The sequence below is a fragment of the Branchiostoma lanceolatum genome, chromosome 1 (assembly GCF_035083965.1).
Source record: "Branchiostoma lanceolatum isolate klBraLanc5 chromosome 1, klBraLanc5.hap2, whole genome shotgun sequence".
NCBI lineage: Eukaryota > Metazoa > Chordata > Leptocardii > Amphioxiformes > Branchiostomatidae > Branchiostoma > Branchiostoma lanceolatum.
Window position 1 is genome coordinate 32233138 of NC_089722.1, and position 23625 is coordinate 32256762.

Consider the following 23625-nt stretch of genomic DNA (forward strand, 5'->3'; position numbering starts at 1 on the left):
ACTTACAACAGGCAGACCATGGGAATGCACTAGTATAGTATATAACTGTTGCAATACACTGCAAAACTTATCCCCTTTAGAAGGCTTCTTAGCTGGTCTACTTTTGGCATATAATGTGTATGTTTCTGATTGAATATCATGTATCAGTTGTAACCAATTTCTGACAGTCATCTAGACAGGAAGACTGTTGCATAGACTACTAGAAGAAAATTGAATATACTTGATAATCTCCAAGCAGAGGTTGGTGGGGAAGATTGTGACCTTTTTATCCTATGTCCTGGTTGTGTTAGCCTCCGTTGCAGGCTCTGAAGCGGCTTTTAGGGGGGCTAAATAATACACTTTTTGCAGCCAGATGGTTACGGGCTGGCTGCATATTTAGCCCCCCAAAAAGCCGCTTCAGAGCCTGCAACGGAGGCTATGGTTGTGTCGGCTCTCGGGGCATACGATAAAAAGGGCACAAACTTCCCCACCAACCTCTGATTTGAGAGTATATACTTGACATATTTCGTAGCCTCTACCAGGCTCCAGAGGCGGCTGGAAAGAGTAGAAATTAGCCAAATAGACAGAAAAAACATGCAAGAGGAGTTAGTCTGCTATAGGGGTACAGTTTGCCGCTCTGAATGGCATATTGGACCATCTCTCCATAGCCGATTCCCTTAGCATACTATTCACTCTATTTGGCCAATTTCTACTATTTTTCCAGTCATCCGCGTGGCCTGGTAGAGGCTAGTTAGTAGGGGGATCATCTCCGATAGTTTACCCACGCTCCCACATATTTGTTCACGCCACGGTTACTAACTTTAGTCAATGAGGGTTTTATAGTGCATTCTCTTAGGTGAGAAAGCATGAAATAGACCTACAGCTGGTTTTATAGTCATCAGTTCTGTGTGTGATGTCAGTTTTGGTTTTGTGAAACCTGGTGAGAAAAAAAACACAAGGTGAGAAGTACCGTGCGTGGGGAATAATCGTTTGATAATGACGTCATCGGTGGTGGTGCGTAGTCGATTTATTTTATCGTCTGCGTAAAGTTTGCGTGAGAAAATGCACACGGTAGAGAAAATATACTCTCCAAGCAGAGGAGGGGTTTCGGCTGGTTTTTGTATAGCCAACCCAACACAAAAGAAAGATGACAAAGTAGAAAGCCCGACAAAAACGCCTAGAAATACGTCAAAAACCAGCCGAAACCCCTCCTCTGCTTGGAGAGTAGAGAAAATAGCGGCCAGTCAAGTCGGCAAACATGCAACAACATAAATAGATAAATAAACAACAACTGGTCTTGTGAATGAATGAATGAGCCAATGAAAAAAGAAAGAAATGAACGGAGGGATAAATGTCTGAGCTTATGGTACTACAGTAGTAAATAAAAGATACGGACGACAAATAACAATATATTCCACATAAAAAAATAACCGAAATTAAATGCAAATTTTAGCTTTTGAAATTAGATAGTGAATAATCAGCCAACAAATTGCAGAATATTTCTTTGGGTGTCGGACATCTTTTCTAATGCTTGTTTTTAACCTGCCGTTCACATACAGCTGAAAAATGCTGTCTACAAAAACAAAACTCTCCTGATCAAAGATAACACTACAGAAGTCCTCAGTTTTACTGTGGCTTGGGAAGTGAGAAACATATTTGAGTTCTTGGAAAGTATAACATGTCTCCTGTCGAACAGAAAATCAATTTTACCGGAGTCGGTAACTCGTGCTCCAAACCTCATGGGTTTTGGAACGGTTTTGAAGTCTGTCCGCTCGGACCAATTAGAGATTTGTACAGACACGCTTACTCAGAGTACTCTGTCTAAGTTGGATAAGGCTGATGTTTTGTAGCCTCCACCAGGCCCTCCTACGGTCGTATTGATCGTAGAATTCGTCGTCAGAAAAGGGAATAATTAGCCAGTAGAGTCAGTCCATGGTGAAGATCACATTTCGCCCGAGCCTGCAAATGAAACCCTGGCAAATACTCTCCTTATAGCCGGCATAGTTAGTCCGGTAGAGACTAGTTGTTTTGCGGGAGACAGTTTTATAACTAGCCGCGTAGTCTGGCTCAACTTATGCTGATGTCTTCTAAGAAACTGTAGCAGAAATTCTTCATTATGAAGGAGGGAGATAGCAAGTATTCAATAACTTATATCGTAAGGAAAGGGGGGGGGGGTCGCCACTCTAGACGTTATATTTTGATACGTGGATAAATTCCATTCAATTCACCTGCACACATCGAATGAACTTCGTCATACTCGCTCATAGTATAGCGTCCACCAGGCTTCCTACGGACGGATGGGTCGTAGAATTCGGCTGCAAAAATGAATAATTGGCCAGTAGAGTCAGTCCACTGTGAGAGTCAATATTTCGCCCGCGCTTGCAAATGAAACCCTCTACTCTAGTGGCGAAACTTCCCTGGAAAATATTCTCCCTATAGCTGGCGTGGTTAGTCTGGTAGAGACTAGTAATAGTACATGTAGAATGGTTTTCAAATAATGTCTTCTTTTCTTTTCTTTTTAGATGAAGGGATGCCGATGAATGATGTAATAGAAGGTACAATAACGTTTTGGTGTAGCGTAAACTATCTGTACTTTGTATAGCACAACAACGACAACAACACATTCAAATGATAGCCTGAAAGCCAGGGTCTGCATTGGCCAACTCTTCGGCTCCAGTGTTGACATGCTCACGAGGAAACTTTGTCTGGCCTCCCGTAGGTTAGCCTTAACTACCGCCTGGCTTCCAGGCTACACGTGCAATGAAAATTCTTACGTAACAACATTGGTAGTCTGTATAACGCAAACTCCAGCTGTCCGGGGATTTCTGTCCCCTCCTCGCCGCTATGCGGTTACAAGGCGGCAAGCCGTTACAGGAGCTTGATTGAGTTCATGCTAACAACATTGGGAACGCTTGATTGACAAGATATCGATGAACACCTATAAACAAGTGCGTGATTATGATTTTGAACAATGTAAACTGAAATAAAACTAGCCTCCGTTGCAGACTCCTTCCGGCTGTTTTCTTTTTCAAGTGACAGTTTTACTATTACCTTTTTTTCTTGTTCCTTCTCGGCCAGCAACATGAAAAAAATGTAATAGTTAAACTGTAACTTGAAAAAGAAAACAGCCGGAAGGAGTCTGCAAAGGAGGCTAGAACTGAGCTCTCTGGAAGTCTTCCCTACGTAGCCTCCGTTGCAGTCCTTTTCCCCGCGGCGTTTTTTTTTTCAATTTTTTTTGGGGGGGGGGGGGGGCGCCGCGTATCTGCTTGGGATCTCGTATCCGCTATAGACCCTGTAACTGCTTCCCTAGCGGCAGTTACAGGGTCTATAGCGGACACAGGGGGACGGCGGATACGAGATCCAAAGCAGATACGCGGCGCCCCCCCCCCCCCAAAAAAAATTGAAAAAAAAAAAACGCCGCGGGGAAAAGGACTGCAACGGAGGCTATTCCCTACGTGTGTTCTCACAGCCCCGTACAAATTGGCCTTTCACACTCCTCATTCAAGTCGGCAACACCGACAAGACGGCTCGCGGGGGCACCAATTGTCAAAATCAACGGACCCCTTGTCCTAGAACAAAGGCGGCGGGGATTAAGCGCTAAAATCCCAATTACTTACTGTGTGAAGACAAAAGGATCCACAAACAACAAGCAGCCAAGAATTCATGATACTGCGCGCGGCGCGACTTTGAAGACGTGGAGCCACGCGTTCCCACCGTCTTGTAGACGTTTGACGAATCTTCTCTATACTTGTCTGTCGTCTTACCTCGCCAGGTGTCTCGGAGAAGGTCTTAAACTGCGTGCAGCATCTTGTAAGAAAAAACACGCCCAAGCAATAACAACAACACTGTAGAAGCCAACATGGTATTGAATATAAAAACGACAGATTTTTTTTTTAAAGATCACATTCAACTTCTTGGAGGGAATGCCAAACATTTTTGTTCGGTTTTTACTTTTTGAACACATGTACATGTTAGTGTATATACAAATAATGTATCTTGAATACTGCAACTACTATGTCTATGATATCATAGATTATTTGGACATAATATACATTTCTTTTACAACGCACAAAAGCAGCTGTTTCAGTCGGACAATTAGATCTACTGGTAGTTGTTTTTGAACTTTGTTTATTCATGAAAAGTTTGAATAAGCTTGCAAGCCGCTTTTCATTGAGGTCATAACATAATATATAACAAACTTATAGATAACCTGGTTGAAATCCTGATAAAACAGTCATGCTAGATGTGAACGGTTTTATATGTCCTTGTTTTAATTGTGAATCGAGCAGAACAATTACTAAAAAATCGGCATGTGTGGCACACACACAAGCTTATGTTGCTATGGTTTCTACTTCTGAATGATCAGTCCAAACAAACAAATAAATAAATAGATAAACAAATATGAACAAACACTCGCTGAAACAAAGGACCAAAAATAAGGAAGCCGAAGTGTATGATAATATATCAAACCTCCTGTTCATATTCATACAGTAAAATACTCACTACACTCGCCCACCCACTTCCTCTGAGTATTCTATCATTTCATCACTTTATCTTCCACTCATTCACTCATTCATTCACTCATTCATACAGACAGCAGTTTGTTTCCACAAAGCCAGGTACGTACTCATAATGTAAGCTAAAAAACTTGTATTCAAGTTCAAGCACTGTAAGGATCCAGCTCATTCCAGTGTTTTTGGCGCCTGTTTTTGCGACATTTAGTACTCTGTTTTACTTTTAGGATCGTTTTTTCTTGACGGTTCACGAAATACTAGACAGGCGCACTAGATGTTGCAAAAGCGGGCGTTAAGAGTTAGAATAAGTCGGATCCTTACATCTTCTTGGAGATTTAACCAAAACCCTACTAGTCTATACAAGACTAACTACGCCGGCTATTGGGAGAATATTTGCCAGCGTTTCATTTGCAGGCTCCGCGGCCGAAATGTGATCTTCACCATGGACTGACTCTACTGGCTAATTATTCATTTTTCTGTCGAATTCTACGATCCATACGTCCGTAGGAGGGCCTGGTGGAGGCTACAGAAACCCTACGTTCAGCTGCCGACATCTCCTAACACGGAGTCGCTAACAACTTGAACGGATTTTAGTGGGAGTCACGACAACTCGGGACTCGAGCCGTTAATTTTTGCACATAAATAGCTCCCAACTTTCTCACGAGCATTCCAACGTTTCACACTTCTCTCCGAAGCCAAAAGAACAAAGGACAAAACACGCTCGTTCACACAGCCGCAGACGACATGGCTGCGTAGTCGAGAGGATTTTTACACATGGCCTTATGGCTTTGGCGGCTTCACGAGCAGTGTCTACAACGTGGGGATTTTATTTTGCATATTCGCTTTCTCTTGTTGTCGGCCGTATCGTAGGATTTTTGACTCATGAAATATTCATCAGAAAAATCTCAAAAGTGTCGCTTATGTTTTCATTTATAACAATTTCTAAACATATTCTTTTTCACAATCTAATACATTTCAAGTCTACGTCCAATACACGCCCGCTACATTGTACACAGTATAGTCAAGGAGGTTATATAAACTTGGTACATGTATACTGTATATTGGTATACTGTATAGTCCGGTACTCCTTACAACAACAAAAAAACAAGCCGATTTGTAAACAAATTTATACATGTTATTTCGACACAAAGACGGTGTCTTTTTACTATGGGAGTATCGATAGGCAATGTGAAAAGAAGGAAAAAATCTCCTTCCTTTGATTATGAAAATAATTACCAAAATAGTTGACATCTTATATCTATATATTTCATATCCACCCTACAACAAAGGGGACACAGGAAATCTCAAATCTTCTTCTTCTCTTGTTGTGATCTTACAGACTTGAAGGACGACAGTTTTGTAACTTTCTGTTTCAAATTTGTCAGTATTTGGTAGAGCGCAGATCATAATATATTATCGGTGTTTTTTCCCTCCCAAACGAGGCCTCGTATTGTTTTCCCAATTAATTACAGAACAAAATCTTCCTTAGATAATTTGTTAAATCCGACACATCTTTAGTTAGCATCATTACTTGAAAAAAGTCACATGGGAACAGTTGAGAAGATTCCTCTCTCCTAGGATGAAAGACAATTCCCGGTAAAGGTAAGGCTGTCATAAAACGATTTAGGTTTCTTCTGTGTAGTGTTGGCGCCGGGCTGTCTGGTGGGAGGAGTAGCACAGTATGGGGCTAGTAGTCCTAACACTGAGGCCCACCGTACCATCTCTACACACACACGATAAAAACACACCATCAAAAAACATAGTTTACAAAATCTCCACTTCTGGTAGGTTATTCCTTTCCCCAACGAGGATAAACTATCTAGAGTAAAGATTTAACTCTGGGATTGTTTGATTTATTCTAATTGTGGACATAACTCAAATTTGGCATGTAGTTAGGTTGTCTGATGGCTTCGTTTGGACACACAGGACGCAGTTATAATTAAAACGATATATAAGTATACACCGCCTGAAGATACAATATACCCAAGAAATAAAACAGTAAGCGAGATATTGAATATATGTTTTGAGAATTCATGAAATGTAAGCAAAGTATAGCTTGTCCTGTACAAGGCAAAACAGACGCTTGTCGGAAGTACTGTTCCTCGCCCGAGGCAATATTGTTCTGAAAAGAGCATGTTTCCCTTTGATTATCCATTTGTCTTCGTCTAAAATATCGATTGTAAAACCCCGAAAACTGCGAAGTGAGAATCGCGCACAATGCATTAGTCATGTCCCCACCGCGAGCACGTTTTCTTACCTCTTGCGAAAAACGAGAAGTAAGTGCGCTCCGATTGGTTGAGGAGTCGTGCATGTGTGATCTGATTGGCGGAGACTTGTTGGGAGGATGACTCGAGAAGATCTACCCAATTGTCGTCGTCTGTTGACAGAGACGGAAGGCCGGGAGCGATCAAAGCAATTATTAGCATAATAGATGTTTAATTGAGGCCTGTTCGCTGGAGAGAACGTTAGTAGTAGCCAGAGCTTCAGGACGAGAGAGCGGTCAGTCTATCAGACGAACAGCTCCGAAAATGATGTACGAATCCGAGGACGTGTTGACACAGCGGGCCCGAGCCTTCTCCATCAACAACATGCTGACCCAGTCCCCGCACGCGTTCCCTTTCCCGGGGTTCCCCATGGCTCAGGCCGCGCCGGCCCCACCGCCCGACCCGTGCGCTTTCTCAGGTAAGAACCGTTCTCCTCGCATCCAAGTTTTCAACCCGTTTCGTCCATGTTTGCTCTCCGTAGAGTTTTCGTGTACGCAGTACGTTGTATTCGTGAATCTAACGTGCTGTCACATCGTTGTTACACACAGATCGTTTCGCGACGGACTTCCACATGACAGCGGACCACAAGACACAACGCCTCGGGCTGGGGCACCTCCCCGCACCGCAGAACTTCCCACCACCCTCCGCTCTCAAAGACATGAAGGTCACCCTCGAGCAGAAAGACCTCTGGGACAGCTTCCACGACATCGGCACAGAAATGATCATCACAAAAGCCGGCAGGTATGTTACAGTCTTTCCCAACCTAAGATTCCGTAATATAAACTTTGTTTAGAAGTTGTGTGCCGCAAAATGTAAACTCACGTTTGAAACCATAGCACTAAAAACAACAGGAAGCCTTGCTAATGTTTATACCTTTATGCTTTGTAAACGCAGTCAAACCACAATTCAGCGTCTATATAAAACATGTTTATATTTTCAACGAGCTTACAGTATTTTCTTGTAAATATGTACATAGGCTGGTATAAAGAATGTTAGTAAGTGACCGCGTTATTTTCGTTCCAAAGTTAGTACGGCAGGGTTCTTGGTACGATAATTTGTGTCAAAGCGCGAAGTCGGTTTTCTCTCTGTGTTGGCCGGTTGATTCTCGCTCACTCACAAATTCGATTAGCACTCGCCCTCTGTCCACAAAGAAAGAAAATCGCCCTGTTTGTGCCAACATGTGTCTTCTTTTGACTACCGCCATGCGTGCCGCCCGCGTGCCGATTCAACAATCGGCCAAAGATCGGATCCTGATTCCGAACTCTTTAGCTTTCCAAAATTTGACGCAGAAGTATGCAAATTGATATGTCTTCTTTTTCTGAAGGAAAAATGTTGTTATAAAAAAGATACAGATCCTGAAAAGTACTCTAACTGACCGTGGCTGCTATCTTTTTCGTGAAAATTTTGTCCTATACAGTACATGAGGAAAATACAATGGCCACATACGCGAGGCAAGATTGAGCTAAGCCAGTATCCTGCTGCAGTGTTATTCTAAGCACATTCAAATTCATATTTTATAGGAGTATAAGTCTTCTCGTTAAAAACAAAGGTTGACAAAAATTCTGCGCTGCCTGGATATGATGTAGTTGAGATGTAGATGATACGTGTCGTACAGGTGGGAAACGCTGAGGATAAGAATTGTCTTATCTTTCGCGGTTTTGTCGGTTGTTTGTCGAAACCATCGGGCCGACAAAGGCGACGATGCGCACGGTAGATAACGCATGAATTCCGGAGTCCTTGTTCGCGAGTAATAAAAGATAAGGACTCAAACAGATTGCCAGAAAATCACATAAACTTGATAAATTAATTTTGGCAATCCTTAATTTTTCCATGAGAAATAGGGTTTCTTTTAGTTCATTCAAACGGCAATTTAATTTTAAGAGTTCTTGTTGAAAGTTTGATAAGAACACAAACAAAATCTTTCATAACAGGTACATTATCGTGTCAAACAGTCTTTGTTACGTTTGTATGTAACTTCTAAGTAAAAACAAAATTTTAAGTGTGACTTCGACACCTCGGCTTCTTTGAAAACACCCTAACAAGAAATATAAACCGTCTTCAGCGTCGCAAAGCTCCTAACAGTAATATATTTTCTGTGAAAAATTCCGGTATTAACTGTGGGAAAGTTAGCGAGTGTAGGAGGTTTTGGTAGCGGGGACACCTTGTATTGTCTCCCGCAAATGAACCAAACTCCCCCCCTCACTCCCCCGTGTTATAAAACCAGCGGAGACAAAACAACACCACTCTTTCTCACGGTTGTTTATACTACAGCGTCTTGACAAAGTTTACGCTTTCCAACAGACCCTTTTAAACGAACCATAAACCGTTTACATGCCCACAACTGTTTTTGTTTCGTAAAGTTTATATTAGGAAGCGGAGTAAGAAAGGCTGAAAGACTACATTGTCAGAAGAACTTGTGGAACAAAAGGACGAAGCTAGTTCTGCTATTCTGTTTGCTCGTTGTGCGGTCTAAAATAAAGGAGTCAAAGACTTACCGCACTTCACAGACATGTGTACGAATTCCATATTGCCATCTTAGTTAACACTTTTTAAAATTTAGCTAGAAAATTGTTCAATGTTGCTAGCGCACCCGTGTTGAACTCTCATTGTGCTCAAATTACGAAACGAAGAAACCAAGCGATCTTAATTCTCCGAAGAACGAGCAAATTTTCCGTGCGTTTTGCGAAGCTCAATCTAAACTACGAAGAAACAAAGCGATCAAAATACCCCAAAGAACGAGCACATTTTCAGTGCGTTTTGCGAATCTCAATCTAAACTATGAAGAAACATAGCGATCTAAATTCCCCGAAGAACGACCAAACTCCCAATGCGTTCTGCGTAGTTCAATCTTAACTTGAGTTCTTTGTTTTCCCCTTTGGTAGACGGATGTTCCCAACCTACAAGTCGTCCATTTCCGGTCTGGACCCCAACGCCAAGTACATCCTTCTAATGGACATCGTTCCCATGGACGATAACCGCTACAAGTACCACAACTCCGAGTGGGTGGTGAGTACTGTAATCCACTTTATCTTCACGATAGCTAAATTTCACAGTGTAAGGAAAATGGAGGATGCTTGCTGCCCGATGTGCCATTTGGCACGGGAGAATCTAAGTCAAAGTATGTAAAGAAAATGGCTTTTCACTGAACTTAAACTTCACAGTGGTGGCAAGCGATTTACAAAACGGACGTGTGAAGAAATCATAGATAATAACAACAGGTTTTTCACTGTGATGATAAATTAAAATTCATGGTGCAGAAGTGAACATGAAGTTGCAGTGAAAGAAACAAGAATTACTGTACATGCGTCTATTTCTAGTCACGAAGGTCATACCACAGGTTTGAGGTATTCTCCAAGCAGAGGTTTCGATCGAGGAACTAGTAGTGGCCAGGATTTTTGCTCTCAGTGTTCATAATCCCGGCCACAAGTAGTCCCTATCGAAACCTCTGCTTGTGGAGGTGTCGTATCAGTTTTGGCTGTCTGTTGTGAGGTTATCGCAGGTCCATCCTGACGGTCAATTTTGTTGTCGTGCGACTTGCCGTAAAATCTTCGTTGCGATCACAAAATGCTCTATGTAGGAAACATGCATGTCACATTGTAAAAGCAAAAGACACAGGAACAAATTACAATCTTTAAACGTTGGAGAATGTGTCAGCACCTATGTGTGGGGTACATTTTATTTCTTTGTAGATTTAATATCTAATTTTGTGTTGCAACCAATGTAAATTATAGCCGCAAAGTGGTTGAATACTGATGCAAATGCAATACTTCCGAGTAGATTCAAAGAGTTATTGAGAAAAACTCATTAGCAAACACGTCTGTTTGAAGGCTAAAACTCATATACACACGTTGTACGAACGATCTTTATGTTGAAACAGTGATTTAAAATGTTGAACTGTTTGTTTATTTAGGTCAGCGGGAAGGCGGAGCCGCTGATGCCGGGCAGACTGTACATCCACCCCGACAGCCCGGCTACAGGAACGCAGTGGATGAAACAGAGCGTCACCTTCCACAAACTCAAGCTCACCAACAACGCCATGGACCAACAGGGACATGTAAGTCAACTTGTTAATTTGTTTGTTTGTTTGTTTGTCATTACAGTGGGATGTATCGTTTTGTTTCTTCGGTCGTTTTATTACGAGATGGAAAATTGATTTTTAAGAGACACGTACATAATTTTGCCTCCCTTTTTCGGCGTCAAATGTAACGTTAGACTCAAAGCGGATTTCCTTAAAAGTTGGTTGGTAAAGAAGAATTGTACGAAGTGGTATGGAGGAAAAAAGAGCATGGATGACTTTAAACCATGTAAAGTAATGTCGCGATTCTCACTTTATCTGTCTTTTGAATCGCGAGATTTTCATCCGTTAAACTGGCGATGTTCTCGCTCTTTATCAGTCTCGCTAATTATCGCGAGATTTTCCAGCTGATACGGAAACAGGTGGCAAACCTTGTACGGACGCTGCCAAATAACAATAGATACCCAAAATGGCCATATTGTTTTCGCCTCACGTTATTCGGCCACAAAAACAGTTTTCTATGTCGTTCTTTTCTTTTATCATAATTTACTGCAACATATAACATTTTCGTATACAGAGAAATGCAGTCAAACAAACTGTCAAAGAAATGTAGTTTTCAAATGACCAAAATAGCAAAACCTTGAATCTAATTTTTAAAATGCGATTGTATCAGTCACCCGTATACTCATGATATTATAATATGGAACATAATCTATGCTAAACATGGGGCACCAGATTTTCCGTATTGCCGCTTTGGGACACTTCACTTCATTAGAATTTATAGGACGATAATCTCTGAACAAATCCATAAACCAAGTCATTAGGGATATCATGGGGCGGACACTGCGACATGCTAGTACCAGCTTTTTTTTTAATTTTTCAGCTTTCTAGACCTATTCACTAGTGGTAGCTTCCAGTGCAGGCTTTTTTTGTAGTTCTTTTTGGCGTTATGTGTGTTGTGACTATTGCAGTTTTGATTGTACCCGGTGCCATACGTTCTAGTAATATTATTTCGACTTATCCTGGGTGCCATACTAGTTTTATGGGAAGGATGGCAACAAGGCTACTGTGGAAAACCCGGTACATTCGAAACAAAGGGCCCTTCCGAGAAGCCTACTTCTAGGCTTTTCCGCAGTTTTAATGTGGAAAAAAATTAATTGTGGGAAAGTTCGCGAGTGTAGGAGGTATTGGTAGCGGGGACCCGTCGTTTCGTCTCCCGCAAATGAACCCAACTCTCCCCCTCACTCCCCCGTGTTATAAAACCAGCGGGGCCAGTACAACACAGCTCTTTCTCACGGTTGCTTACGTTAGCGTCCCGTCACAAAGTTTACATTTGAAAACCAATGCTTGTAAATTGTAAGCTTTTTTTAATACATTTCTGACTAGAACATTGTTGTTTTGTAATCTAAGTTGTTTTGTAAGCTCCGGAAGTCCGGTACGAAAAGAATTCACAAAAAAATATCTCTAATAAAAAAATCGCGTATATTTTGTCATGTGAGAATCCTTGCATTGTATACCTTTAACATTTTGAATTTGCATCCTAGAAGTGTTGTACAAGTTAACATACATTGTATCACATGCAATTTATAAGCTCCAATACAATTTTTATGTCTGAATGAATTTTACGTGCTCTATTCTCTCATACAAGCGATTGCCAAGTATGAATGTAAAATGTTTATCGTGTAATTAATACTACAGCTAATATTTTTTGTTACAACTCGCTAAAGCTAGTATAACTTCTTAATATAAACTTAACAAAACAAAAACAGTTGTGGGCATGTAAACGGTTTATGGTTTGTTGAAAGGGGTCTGTTGGAAAGCATACAGCTAGCCTAACGCCCTCCTTCTTTCCACTTCTAGATCATCCTGAACTCCATGCACAAGTACCAGCCCCGTCTGCACATCGTCCAGGCGAACGATGTCTACAGTCTGCGGTGGAACTCCTTCAGCACCTTCGCCTTCCCCGAGACAAGCTTCATCGCCGTCACAGCCTACCAGAACGAGAAGGTGAGGTCCAGAAAGGTTCTTCTGATAAAGAAAGTTTCAGATTCCCATGATGGGACTCGAACCCGTGTGTATAAAAGCAACAGATTTTGAACACCTGTATTAAAGATTATTGTAACAAGAAAACATTTCGGTCCTTTTGTCGTATGCAAAGACTAGCCTCTACCGGTACCAGGTCCCGCGAATCGCTGGGAAAATAGTAGAACTGGTCAAATAGAGTGAATAGTATGCTTAGGTAGTCGGCTACGGAGAGAGGGTTCAATATGCCATAACACTAACAGCCTTCAAATGAAACCATGGCAAACATTGCTTAGTCAGTCAGGTAGAAACTATAAAAAGATGGCGAATACCAGTAAACAGTATTCATATCAAGATAATAGCCTTACAGAGCGATGTTTTTTTGTGGTGGTTTTCTAAAACTGACTTTAACTTTTTTTAGATAATCTCCGTCTAGGAAAAACAAAACTGACTTAAGAGCGATATCAACACACGTGCAGTTAGTCCACAATCCTTACTCTAATCTGGCGTATTTCACACGTTTGCAACACCTAAACGTAGAAATCTTTTGTTCGGATTTCTTCTCGTGAAGAACACCGCACCACACAAGACGATTGTTTTGGCCGCCAAACTCTCTCCATGCTTTAGCTCTGGGGCGAATCTAGGCTGTAAAAAGAGGGATTTCTTTTTTGTTGAATTGAAGAACTGCTAGCGGGGGTTTCTCGATCCGAACAGATGTAGCCTTTCTGTCAGGTTTAAAGTGCCGGGGGTAATGTACCGTACAGGGCCATAAAGTACTTAGTCTTTCAAAAGGGGGGACCGTCGTATTATCTTGTCCATTTTCGACGGTGCGTTAATAGACTGAGGATTTGAAAAATAGCCATTTGTGTTCTATTTTCCGACAGAAGGCTTAATCCTTTGTATACAATAAAAATTGCAATTTATACAAGAAATTAATAAATTTGATACAGGGAAGTGCGCTTAAGGACATCTCTTCACAACATTATTCTTAACAGAAACTTGTCCTGTTCTTGGGAATATGTTTATACAAGGAGGTTTTGTGGTTTATATAACCTCCATGATCTTGAGTTGACTTTTCTTAGTTAAGCTGCTAACTAATTGTTATTGTTAACTTGCAGATAACTCAACTGAAGATAGACAACAACCCGTTCGCCAAGGGATTCCGTGACAACGGCGGCAACCGAAGGTAAGTTTATCTCAAAAGAAGATTGTTTTCTTTTGTTCCGAAATACATCAGAGGCTTTTGTAGAACCACCTCGTTTGTTTTTCCAACCCTTAAAACTCGGAAGGTTTTATTCCTCTGGTTTCTTGAGTGACTGTTAAAATTTTTGTAGACCTTTGTCGACCGTCGATTTTGTCAAAGTCTTGTTCTTGAAAATCCCACCACAACTGTGACTTAGTGCGGATCTGAGGGGAAGAATGTCGTGAACACTGTTGTTGATGTGTCGTATAAGATTCGGCTGATTTTTGACCGTTAAGGTTATCGTATATCCTTGTCAAAGCCTCGTACGAAGAATATGACCTAGTCCTAATCTAATCACAAGATATCTGAAGACTAGTTTATGTAAATCGTACCACTAAACTTGTGTAATTCCTACAACACACTCGCCATGTATGATAGCCCCAACTTCCGGTCATAAAGTCTACAATAGTAGCTTACCTGTGTTTATAAACACCACTAGCTAACCACACCGAGTCTAAAATTATGTTATAAAATCAAGGTGAATATGCACAAAGATAGGAATGAGCCTAGACCTAAAATCTAGAATAGTGCAATGATCAATAATAGTATTTTTGTTGTGATAATCGCCTCTCGATGATAATGAATACAATGTTACATTATCCGTGGAGTATCCAAAGTCACATATGGCCGTGCTGCGATTTTCAGTTAAATGGCCTTCAGAAGAAAGGGTTTTTCCTTCGCTCTATTGTGTCCCTTTCTCTTGAACGATCTCCTCTTCACTTGATTGACCCTTTTAGAGACGATAGAAACGCTCGCTGTAGTTGCAGCGCTCTTTAACAGTCTCCATTGTGTGCGTGCGTCTGTCTCTCTCGCCCTTTAATTGAATTTAAGCGTGAGATATTCTTTCTTCTTCTATAGCAGGGAGCGCGCCATCGTGAGTACGAAGCGGAGCGCGGACACAGCGGGAGACCCCGGTGACTCAGGTAAAACCCTTCCCTCACTAGGCTATCTCCTACATTGATTCGCTACGGAACCTCTATACTCCCCTATTTATCAAAGCTAGATAGATTCGCACTGAAAGGCGCCCTGTGTGGCGTTTCTCTCATTGAAAAAAAAAAAAAACGTTTCCGATGTTGAGTAGCGGAAGAAGGTGGTGGCTCGTGTGCCCCCGCAATGATATGGTTGTTTGTTAGGGGTGAGAAAGGGCAGTAAGGCGCTCGCCTCGGCGCACGCTTCCAACAATACGGACTAGATCGACCTTGATTGAGACGTTTACACCCACTGTACCTCGTTAGCCAGTTCTTTTTTAGTGGACGTGATTACGGCAGACAATTCTTAAGGGCTGTACAGTAGCCTGTTTTTATTAGACGAAAGAGGGTGTTTGAAATGGGACCTCCCATACTGAGTAACTACTTGGTGTAAATCTTACTCCTGACGTGTGTTTAGTCGTGGGTCCTCCCCTCCCCGTGCCTATTATGTGACTGGCGCTTGCATGTCTGATGACACATCTGTTGTATCTGTGCCCATCCTACAGTTAGCAACAAGCGGCTGTGTAACGGAGGGGAATCCGAGCGGAACAACAGACCACCGAGCTGTGACTGCAGCGGCGTCGGGGAGGAGAGCGACGTGCCCCGAGGACCGTCCCACTACAACCCGCCTGCCCAGACCGACGACCTCAACCCGTGCGGCAACCCCCTCACCATCGTGACCGACGACATCACGGCCGACTTCGCCAAGGAGAGATCGCCGGGTGTGCCGCACGCTCTCGGCGGACAGGGAAGCGCTCAGCTCCCGACGAGGGACCAGACGGGCCTCGGTAGCTGTCAAGGCGAGGACATCAGATGTCAGACGCGCACAGCCTGTGCACAAGACCCGCGTGACCTTCTCGCCTCTCCAGACGGCACCGACTACCAGCAGTACCATCCGGGCGGGTACAGCAGTCAGACCGCGGGAGACCCTACCGACAACACCGGCGTGCATCTCGGCTACGGCACGGGGCCGTCATTCCAAGAACTGTCCGTACAGACAGACCTGGGCAGCACGGACATGGCCGCTGTGTGCAAGAACGATACCGTCGGACTCAACCCTACCGGCACGGCCGTCCTGCCGTCTTACCCCGCCGTCAGCTCCTTCCACACCGGTCTGCCCGTGTCCAACGCGCCCCTGTACGCAAGCGGCGGCACCCCGCCCCAGAGATCGTACGACGTGTACCCGACAGGTCTGTTCGCAGCCCCGACTGCCTACGAACCTCTGGACTATGCCACGTGCAAGATGGCAGGCTTCTCGCGTATGCAGATGAGCGTGGCCCCAGCACCGCACCTCAGTCACTTCCCCACGTCTTCTGCCGCCTCTATGCCCGTCAACTTCCACGGCATGTTCAACACTCACCCCATGCCTGCGGCCTACCCTGGACACGTGGGAAAGTTCGCGGCCTAGAGACACTCTAACAAACAAATTATAGAAACTATTGGGTCCTGTTTAAAACCCAATCTCTAAACATGCTAAGATTTTCATTAGTATTTAAGCCGAAAAGTTTGTGAAACAAGTAAGGTAATGTTGACGTTGTGCTTGTCAAACTTGAAAGTTGACAGTCCAAAAGAAATCCGTATGCCAAAAGACCTGTCAGAAATGTAAAATACTTTCTCAGATACTGTATCAACACCAACCGATTCCCGCTCAAAGATTGCTACGAAGTATTGTTTAACGACCTGACAAAGGGAGAAAGAAAAAATGTACATGTAAGTTATGGTGTTAATATTCAGGTCAAACGACAAGCGTTTTCAATCAATGTGTCAACGTGGATATTGTAAACCCGTTCCATCGTTTGTCAAACAAACTATATCGTCTTAGTAAAATTCTATCTAGTGTGTGGCTAAAATGACATTACTACGAGGTCTCAGAAACCAACTGTATTTAACGACTCTCTACTACATGTAGCTAAAAACCTAAAGAGAGAACAAGACTGTACATATATGCTTCAAGAAGCCTGAAGGCTTGATGTGTTTTGACCACTTAGGCGAGGCTGACCCGCTAAAGAAAGCCAGTTGATGTGTGATAGTTGAAAAGCTACCTCGTAAATTATGTTGCCGTCTGAGTGGGTAGAACTACCTGTAAACAAAGTGTGTCTGTAACTGTAATATGATGTGTGTCGTTCTGCAAAAACTTGTGTATATATTGAAGAAAAAGATATCGGAGTTACGTATTGTATGTGCGACTATGAACGCTTTCTTCAGCGCTTCTTATGTTTGTTGATTTCTTTTTGTTCTTTTTGAGACTTTCTTTGCACTGAAAGAATTAGTCAGGTGAAGGATTATGCACAACAGAGATTAGAATAGTCTTTATTTATTGTTTTTTCTTTGTTGACTATTGTATACCTAAGAGAGGCATCGCATTGTATATGGACTGTTGTGTTGTTTATTTTGACCATGTACCTTGCGATATTTATATTTATTTTTGTACTAGTTTGTTGTATCTTTGCGTGGATGATGACAATACATGTTATTGTGGTGAGAAACACTTTGTGACTGTGTTTACTTTGTTACCATACGTTATCCCCGAATCAGGGTGTATGTATAAGACTGGTACAACCTACAGCCAAGAAGAGAAATCTAGCTTGATGAAAAAAAGGAAATGAAAGATTTAGATAGGAGGAAGAAATGTGAAATATTCGGAAGAAAAAAGGGTAGAGTTCAAACTAAATGCTAAATCAAACCTAGATCACACTGATAGACGACAGGTCTAAAGCAAAAGGTAGAATACATCTCAATCTGAACCAAAGACTCTGTGAATAGTTTCATCAGGTTGGTAAGTCACTGAATAAAAAAGACTCTTTTTACACAACCAAGAGATTTATTCCACCGACGTTTCGGTGACCATATCTGTCACTTCTTCATGGCAATTCTGACAGGTTCACCTGCATTGCTATGTGAACCAGTCAGAATTGCGGTGGACTAAATCTATTGGTTGTGTAAAAAGAGTCTTTTTTTTATTCAGTTGAACCAAAGACTGTTAGATACAACTACATTTTAAAGGTCGGGGGTTTGTACCTGCGCACTTTCATGTAGGGTACCGGCCACCCCATGTTACCTAAAAACTAAATTCAGCATACACTCAGTAATAATTCTAGAATAGAATAGAAGGAAATAGATACTTAGTTTATGAGATATTTAAATTGTAATAAAACTGGACTAAACAGTTGAGGCTGTTTGTAATATAAACGATGACGATCGGAAAGCTTCCAGCATTCAGGGTCAAAGTTTAACTTCCAGTGTTATCCGACCATACCCAAGGTACTCTCCAAGCAGAGCTAGGGTTTCGGCTGGTTTTTAACGTGTTTTTAGGCGTTTTTGTCATGCCTTCTACTTTGTCATCGTTTTTGTTGTGTCGCCAACCCAAGACAAAAAAAAAGATGACAAAGTAGAAAGCACGACAATGACGCCTAAAAACACGTCAAAAACCAGCCGAAACCCATGCTCTGCTTGGAGAGTAACCCAAGGAGGTTAAACCTTGCCATACCCAAGTTCGTGTATAGATTTCGTTCTTCCATGTCACTTTTTCAAGAGTGACTTTTATGAACATTAGATGTGGTCAGGGAAACTATATTACACGCGTTTTGAACGATGGTAACCATTGAAGATTCTAGTATATCCAGACATAATGACATACGTTGTGAGATACGAGGGGTGAGCAATAAATAAAGCCTGAGCAATAAATAAAGCACACGACCCAAATTTCGGGGCATAATCATAAGGCATAAAGCCTTTTATGAATGTGCAGAGGAGGGGTTCCGGCAGGTTTTTAACGTGTACGTGTTTTCATGTCGGAATGACAACTTTCTGTACGTGACATGTGAAACGTGTGACGAGGCGGCGGCGTACTTCTCAGTTCCGTCCGACTTCTCAAACTGTCGTCTGACCTAAAATAACCTCCTTGCTTTACATAACTTATGATATCAATGTGTAAAGTTGTGAATTATTACGCCAATTATACGCCGTATGGCGGGTTTCATACGAAGATTAGTCATGTTTCAGTAGGAACAAAAGTTTATGAAATCTTCTCTAAACTGACACCTAATTGTTGCAGGCAGCATAAAATGATTAAAGAGGTCGTGGGAAAAGTCGGTACACTTGGCCCACTGTTGTCGGTGAGACTTTGTCACTTAACACCTAGTGTCCAACTTGTGAAACATGTACCACAGTCCCTTTTGTCGTTCTGTCTCACTGAGACAAATTATGATATTTTAGCATATCAAACCTGGGTGAAAATTGAATAATTGCTAACATTTGTTAATATTCAAATTCTAGTCGGTTTATCGTTTGACATCGCGCGTGGGTTTCGCTGATGTGTGAATACTGTCGTCTGATTGTGACGTGCGCTAGACGGCTCGGCGTGAACTTGTCACAAGGTTTCGGAAACCATATTTAGCCTACACTGCAGACATTCCTACGGCTGTCGCTTTGATATTGCCATGTTTTCTTAGCCTCTACCAAGCTCCGCGGATGGCTGGAAAAATAGTAGAAGCCATATTGGACCCTCTCTCCGTAACCGACTCCTTTAGCATACAATTCACTCTCATGTATTGGCCAATTTCTATCATTTTTCCAGCCATCCGCGCAGCCCTGGTAGAGGCTAATGTTTTCTGATCACGTTCTGTTCTCTGCTACTTTGTTGACTTCTTGCTAAACTATTTTATAGACATGAAGTAAAGGGATACCAAGGAGGTTAAAATTTAACCTCCTTGGGGATACAAAGCTTGATCTCTATTTCGTCGTATACAAAATCTAATTCGTCTACGTCCTCCTGAAACAAAAAAACTTGCCCTACGAATTAAAATACAATAGTATACGTATACATGAAGGTTAGATATCTATATTTGAAAATATCAGACAAAAATCCTTTGACGTTTTTAGTATCATTGTCATAAGAATGTCAGCATGAATTACTCAATTCTCTTTAAGACCTGAATTTGGTGTATTTACAATCTTCCCTAATAGTTCACTCATTTAATTGGACCATTTGTGACTGCTGTCCTATGCCGTATATTTTCAATGTAGGTTTCCCCATTTCATACATCTTGGCAACGTGGAAAAATTCATATTTCTAATGGCTTTAGATAAACCCTTGATTATTAAACACACCTGTACTTATATCTACACTATTACTAAGATGCGAGAAGACTGAAGAGGCCAAATTAACGTAATCAGCGCTAGCTTATCATTGTATATATATATGTATATATGTTTTTGCAAACTGTGATGTTTTCTGTTGTGACCTGTACTGAACCCAGTGGGTATGTGTGTGCAATAAAGGTCTTCATTCATTCATTCATTAAATGTGGAAGGATTGCACTATTTTGCCGCCCCAGACAAAATATTAGCGTAACATGAAACAAAACAGTATTAGACATTATATGTACAATTCACTGTCTAATAATCCATGATGACAAACAAATCGACAAAACGAGGACACTGCTAATAAAGTTTATTCTATTTACAACCGGGCAAGGTTGTAAATTAGAATTAATGAAGTCGGGCGACCTATAATTCCCTGATTAACAAACACAGTACATCAAAACATGTGTTCAACTGTCACATTGACGGGTTAGCACATATGCTAGATATGGACATAATTCATTTTCTTCTAAGTGTAATACGAGAATTGAAGGAATGCACATATCTTGATTTTTAGGCACGTGTTTTCAATGATGTTCTTGGTCTTTTCTACCATTTTTTTGGCAAGATTCCTAACATCGACGATATTTATAAGCACAAAACTCCCCTTTGTTGTTTTTAGATCGAGAAATTGACGAAATGAACTGAATGACATTTACATGCGTACAGATGATTTAATAAAGCAAGGACCTCTTTTAATCAAGGACATTGTTAAAATGTCACTCCCACCATTTGAAGCTCCTTGCTTACACCAATTTAACAAATACAGTGTGAAATGTCAAACGGCAGTTTTGAAGGTCGCAGGTCGTAAACTTAAACGATGAATGCGGCCCGAGATTTGACTTTTGTTGTGACTCATAGAATTAATGTCTGGTTGTCTGTTGGCATGTCTGATTTAATCTCCAAGCAGATCTACACGGTGCACCTAAAATCGTATATGCTAGCCAGAGAAGCTCCAGTCAGTCAGATAAGCTACGGTGCGGACTGGAGCTTATCTGGCTGACTGGAGCTTCTCTGGCTAGCATATACGATGTTCGGTGCACCGTGTAGATCTGCTTGGAGATTATGTCTGATAAGGTACTAGTTAATTGCACGCACACACATGTACACACACACACACACACACACACACACACACACACACACACACACACACACACATACACACACATACACAGTTACAGGTACACACATACACACACACTCACTCACATACACACACACATGCACGCACTCATATGCATTCGTATATATACAATATACAAACACAAACATACACACACATACACACATACAAACACACACACATATACCTCCTTGCATATACATACACACATACACAGTTGCACACACACACGAGCGCACACAAGGGTGTTCTTGGAACAGTTGTGAAAGTGTCGTACAATCACTCAAACGGGAAAACTTGTCGTGAATCAGTCATTAAAATTCTGTAACAACTATAACACATGTTGAAAATGAGACGCATTTTATCTACAAAGTGTGTCTCCTTGTTTCCAAAACATCACGTTTAGCCCTGCGAGCATGAATATAAGGTAAACACTAGAGAACATTATTATCATCACTAGCTGTACAAAACTTACAAAACGGCATCTAGTGAACCTTGAATAATAAGTTGATTACATCTGGGTGTGCCTAGTCATTCCCAGAACAGACCCGGAATCCGTGACACCTCAATAGCAACTCAACTTACAACAAATAGTGTTAAAATTTACACATGGCAAGTTCCCATTTCTGATAATTGAAAATAAGGTGGAAAAATAATGTCCTTGCTTTAAGCTATGCACTTTCAATCGTAAGTATGATATTTGATATTTGCAAGAAAGACCAGAGGAAATTTATGAAATATTGGAAAAATATAACGCATGCGTACTATAATCTAGCCTCTACCAGGCCCCGCGGATGGCTGGAAAAATAGAGGGTCCAATATTCCAAACTGTAACTTCTATAGCGGACTAGCTTCTCTGGCATGTTATCCGTCTATTTGGCCAATTTCTACGATATTTCCAGCGTCCTATAGAGCCTGGTAGAGGCTAACTATACTCTATTTAGACAGCAGAAATAGGTAGCTAATTTTCTGCGATTAAAAAGCTAAGGTGACATCTAAATTATGTTTTAAACAATGAAGAATCAACAAGAGCTTGTCACAATGGATCAAAGAAGGTACAAATCAGATATATTATCACATGAATGAAGATCCATGTCTCAAAGAAGCCGCCGTGTTTTAGAGATAAATCAGGAAAGGTGAGAAGTAATTAATAGGCGCACACAGGTGGAGTGCGCGTCTCAAGGGTCGACTTCTTTTGTCTTTAAGTAGTTCTCACCTGGTCTCGAACTGCTCCCTTTGTTTTTGTGCAGACACGCTTGTTGAGAACGGCTCGTACGGTCACATCATTTTGTACCTTGGAGGTTTATTAGAAACCTGGTGCTTGTACCGAGAAACTGAAAGGAAAAGGGTTCGGGACAAAAATTGTCAGAATGACGAAAATTTAAGTATTGTACATAACGACGTCAACTCTAATATTTGCGCCGGGTATGTTCTGAGACCGCCACATTCAGAAAAAAATATCAATACAGAATCAGTGATCTTCAACGCATGGGCACTTCAGATAACCAAGTGTTTGGTTCAAGTAAGGAGGTTTAAACCTCCTTGGTTCCAGACATTATTGAGAATGCCTTGATAATACTGTTTCTTTCAAATACATGCGTCGATTTAAGGGTATGATTAAGGGTATCAAAAGGAAGTATGAATGCTTACGTTATGAAATTATATTTGTGTCTCTATGTGAGTCTATCAATTGAAATGCTAATATAGCCGCATGCAGTAAATGTTAACATTTTGATATTCACAATTTTTTTACAAATATGTTGGATCGGACCTCCTGCACTTGCAAGTGAAACCCTGGCAAATGTTCTTCCTATAGCCGGCGTAGTTAGTCTGGTATAGACTATGCACTTCGCAAAAGGATAGAAATACTAGCAGAATTCAGTTGAATTTCTACTGTAAAACTAAACTGAATTGGAAAAAATTGTATCACAAACACATCCAATGGTGACTTTTTTCTTATAGTTTTTCACATGACTGTCAAATTTTTTTTTTCCATAGCCAGGGGCTTGAACTAGTCAACAAAATGTGTTACTTTGTCTTAAAAAAGTGAGGAATCTATTGTTTCTTAGTATTTGGCGACTCTTTCCGAACTGCGCCGTAACAGACAAGTGTCGTGATTGGCGCGACATCAGACGAGATCGTATTCATGAGAACAGAATCAATTAAACAAACACTTTGCTCTGGGAAAAAGTACTAGTAGTCTGCAGTAGTGTACTTAAATCCATGGATAGTTTAGCTTCTTTTTGTATTTTTTTTTGTATGTGGGTATCATATAGATATGCTGAGTGCTACGGTAAATATATTTCTTGTAAGTCGCTTGCTACAAACCAAAGATTTTTTTTTCTGAAACCT

At 41.4% G+C, this 23625-nt stretch overlaps 1 protein-coding gene across 2 annotated transcripts; it reads left to right on the plus strand.

Moving 5' to 3' along the window:
* The first annotated feature begins 6938 nt into the window (after positions 1-6938).
* Positions 6939-16533, plus strand: LOC136449233 (T-box-containing protein TBX6L-like). Of its 2 annotated transcripts, none has more exons than XM_066449140.1 (8): positions 6939-7175; positions 7306-7498; positions 9640-9763; positions 10668-10811; positions 12633-12779; positions 13913-13980; positions 14899-14960; positions 15512-16533. In XM_066449140.1, exons 1-8 carry the CDS (start codon positions 7022-7024, stop codon positions 16411-16413), a joined length of 1794 nt encoding a protein of 597 aa, XP_066305237.1. In that variant the 5' UTR covers positions 6939-7021; the 3' UTR covers positions 16414-16533. The 2 variants fall into 2 exon arrangements, with proteins under 2 accessions (XP_066305237.1, XP_066305227.1); XM_066449130.1 differs by having other exon boundaries at positions 6940-7175; positions 14896-14960.
* The last annotated feature ends 7092 nt before the right edge of the window (positions 16534-23625 follow it).

Bases quoted from the DNA above. Each gene is read 5' to 3' on its own strand.
- LOC136449233 (XM_066449130.1), top strand. From the start codon at position 7,022: ATGATGTACGAATCCGAGGACGTGTTGACACAGCGGGCCCGAGCCTTC. The intron at 7,499-9,639 runs GTATGTTACAGT...CCCCTTTGGTAG, and splicing joins ATCATCACAAAAGCCGGCAG to ACGGATGTTCCCAACCTACA. The intron at 14,961-15,511 runs GTAAAACCCTTC...CCCATCCTACAG, and splicing joins GGGAGACCCCGGTGACTCAG to TTAGCAACAAGCGGCTGTGT.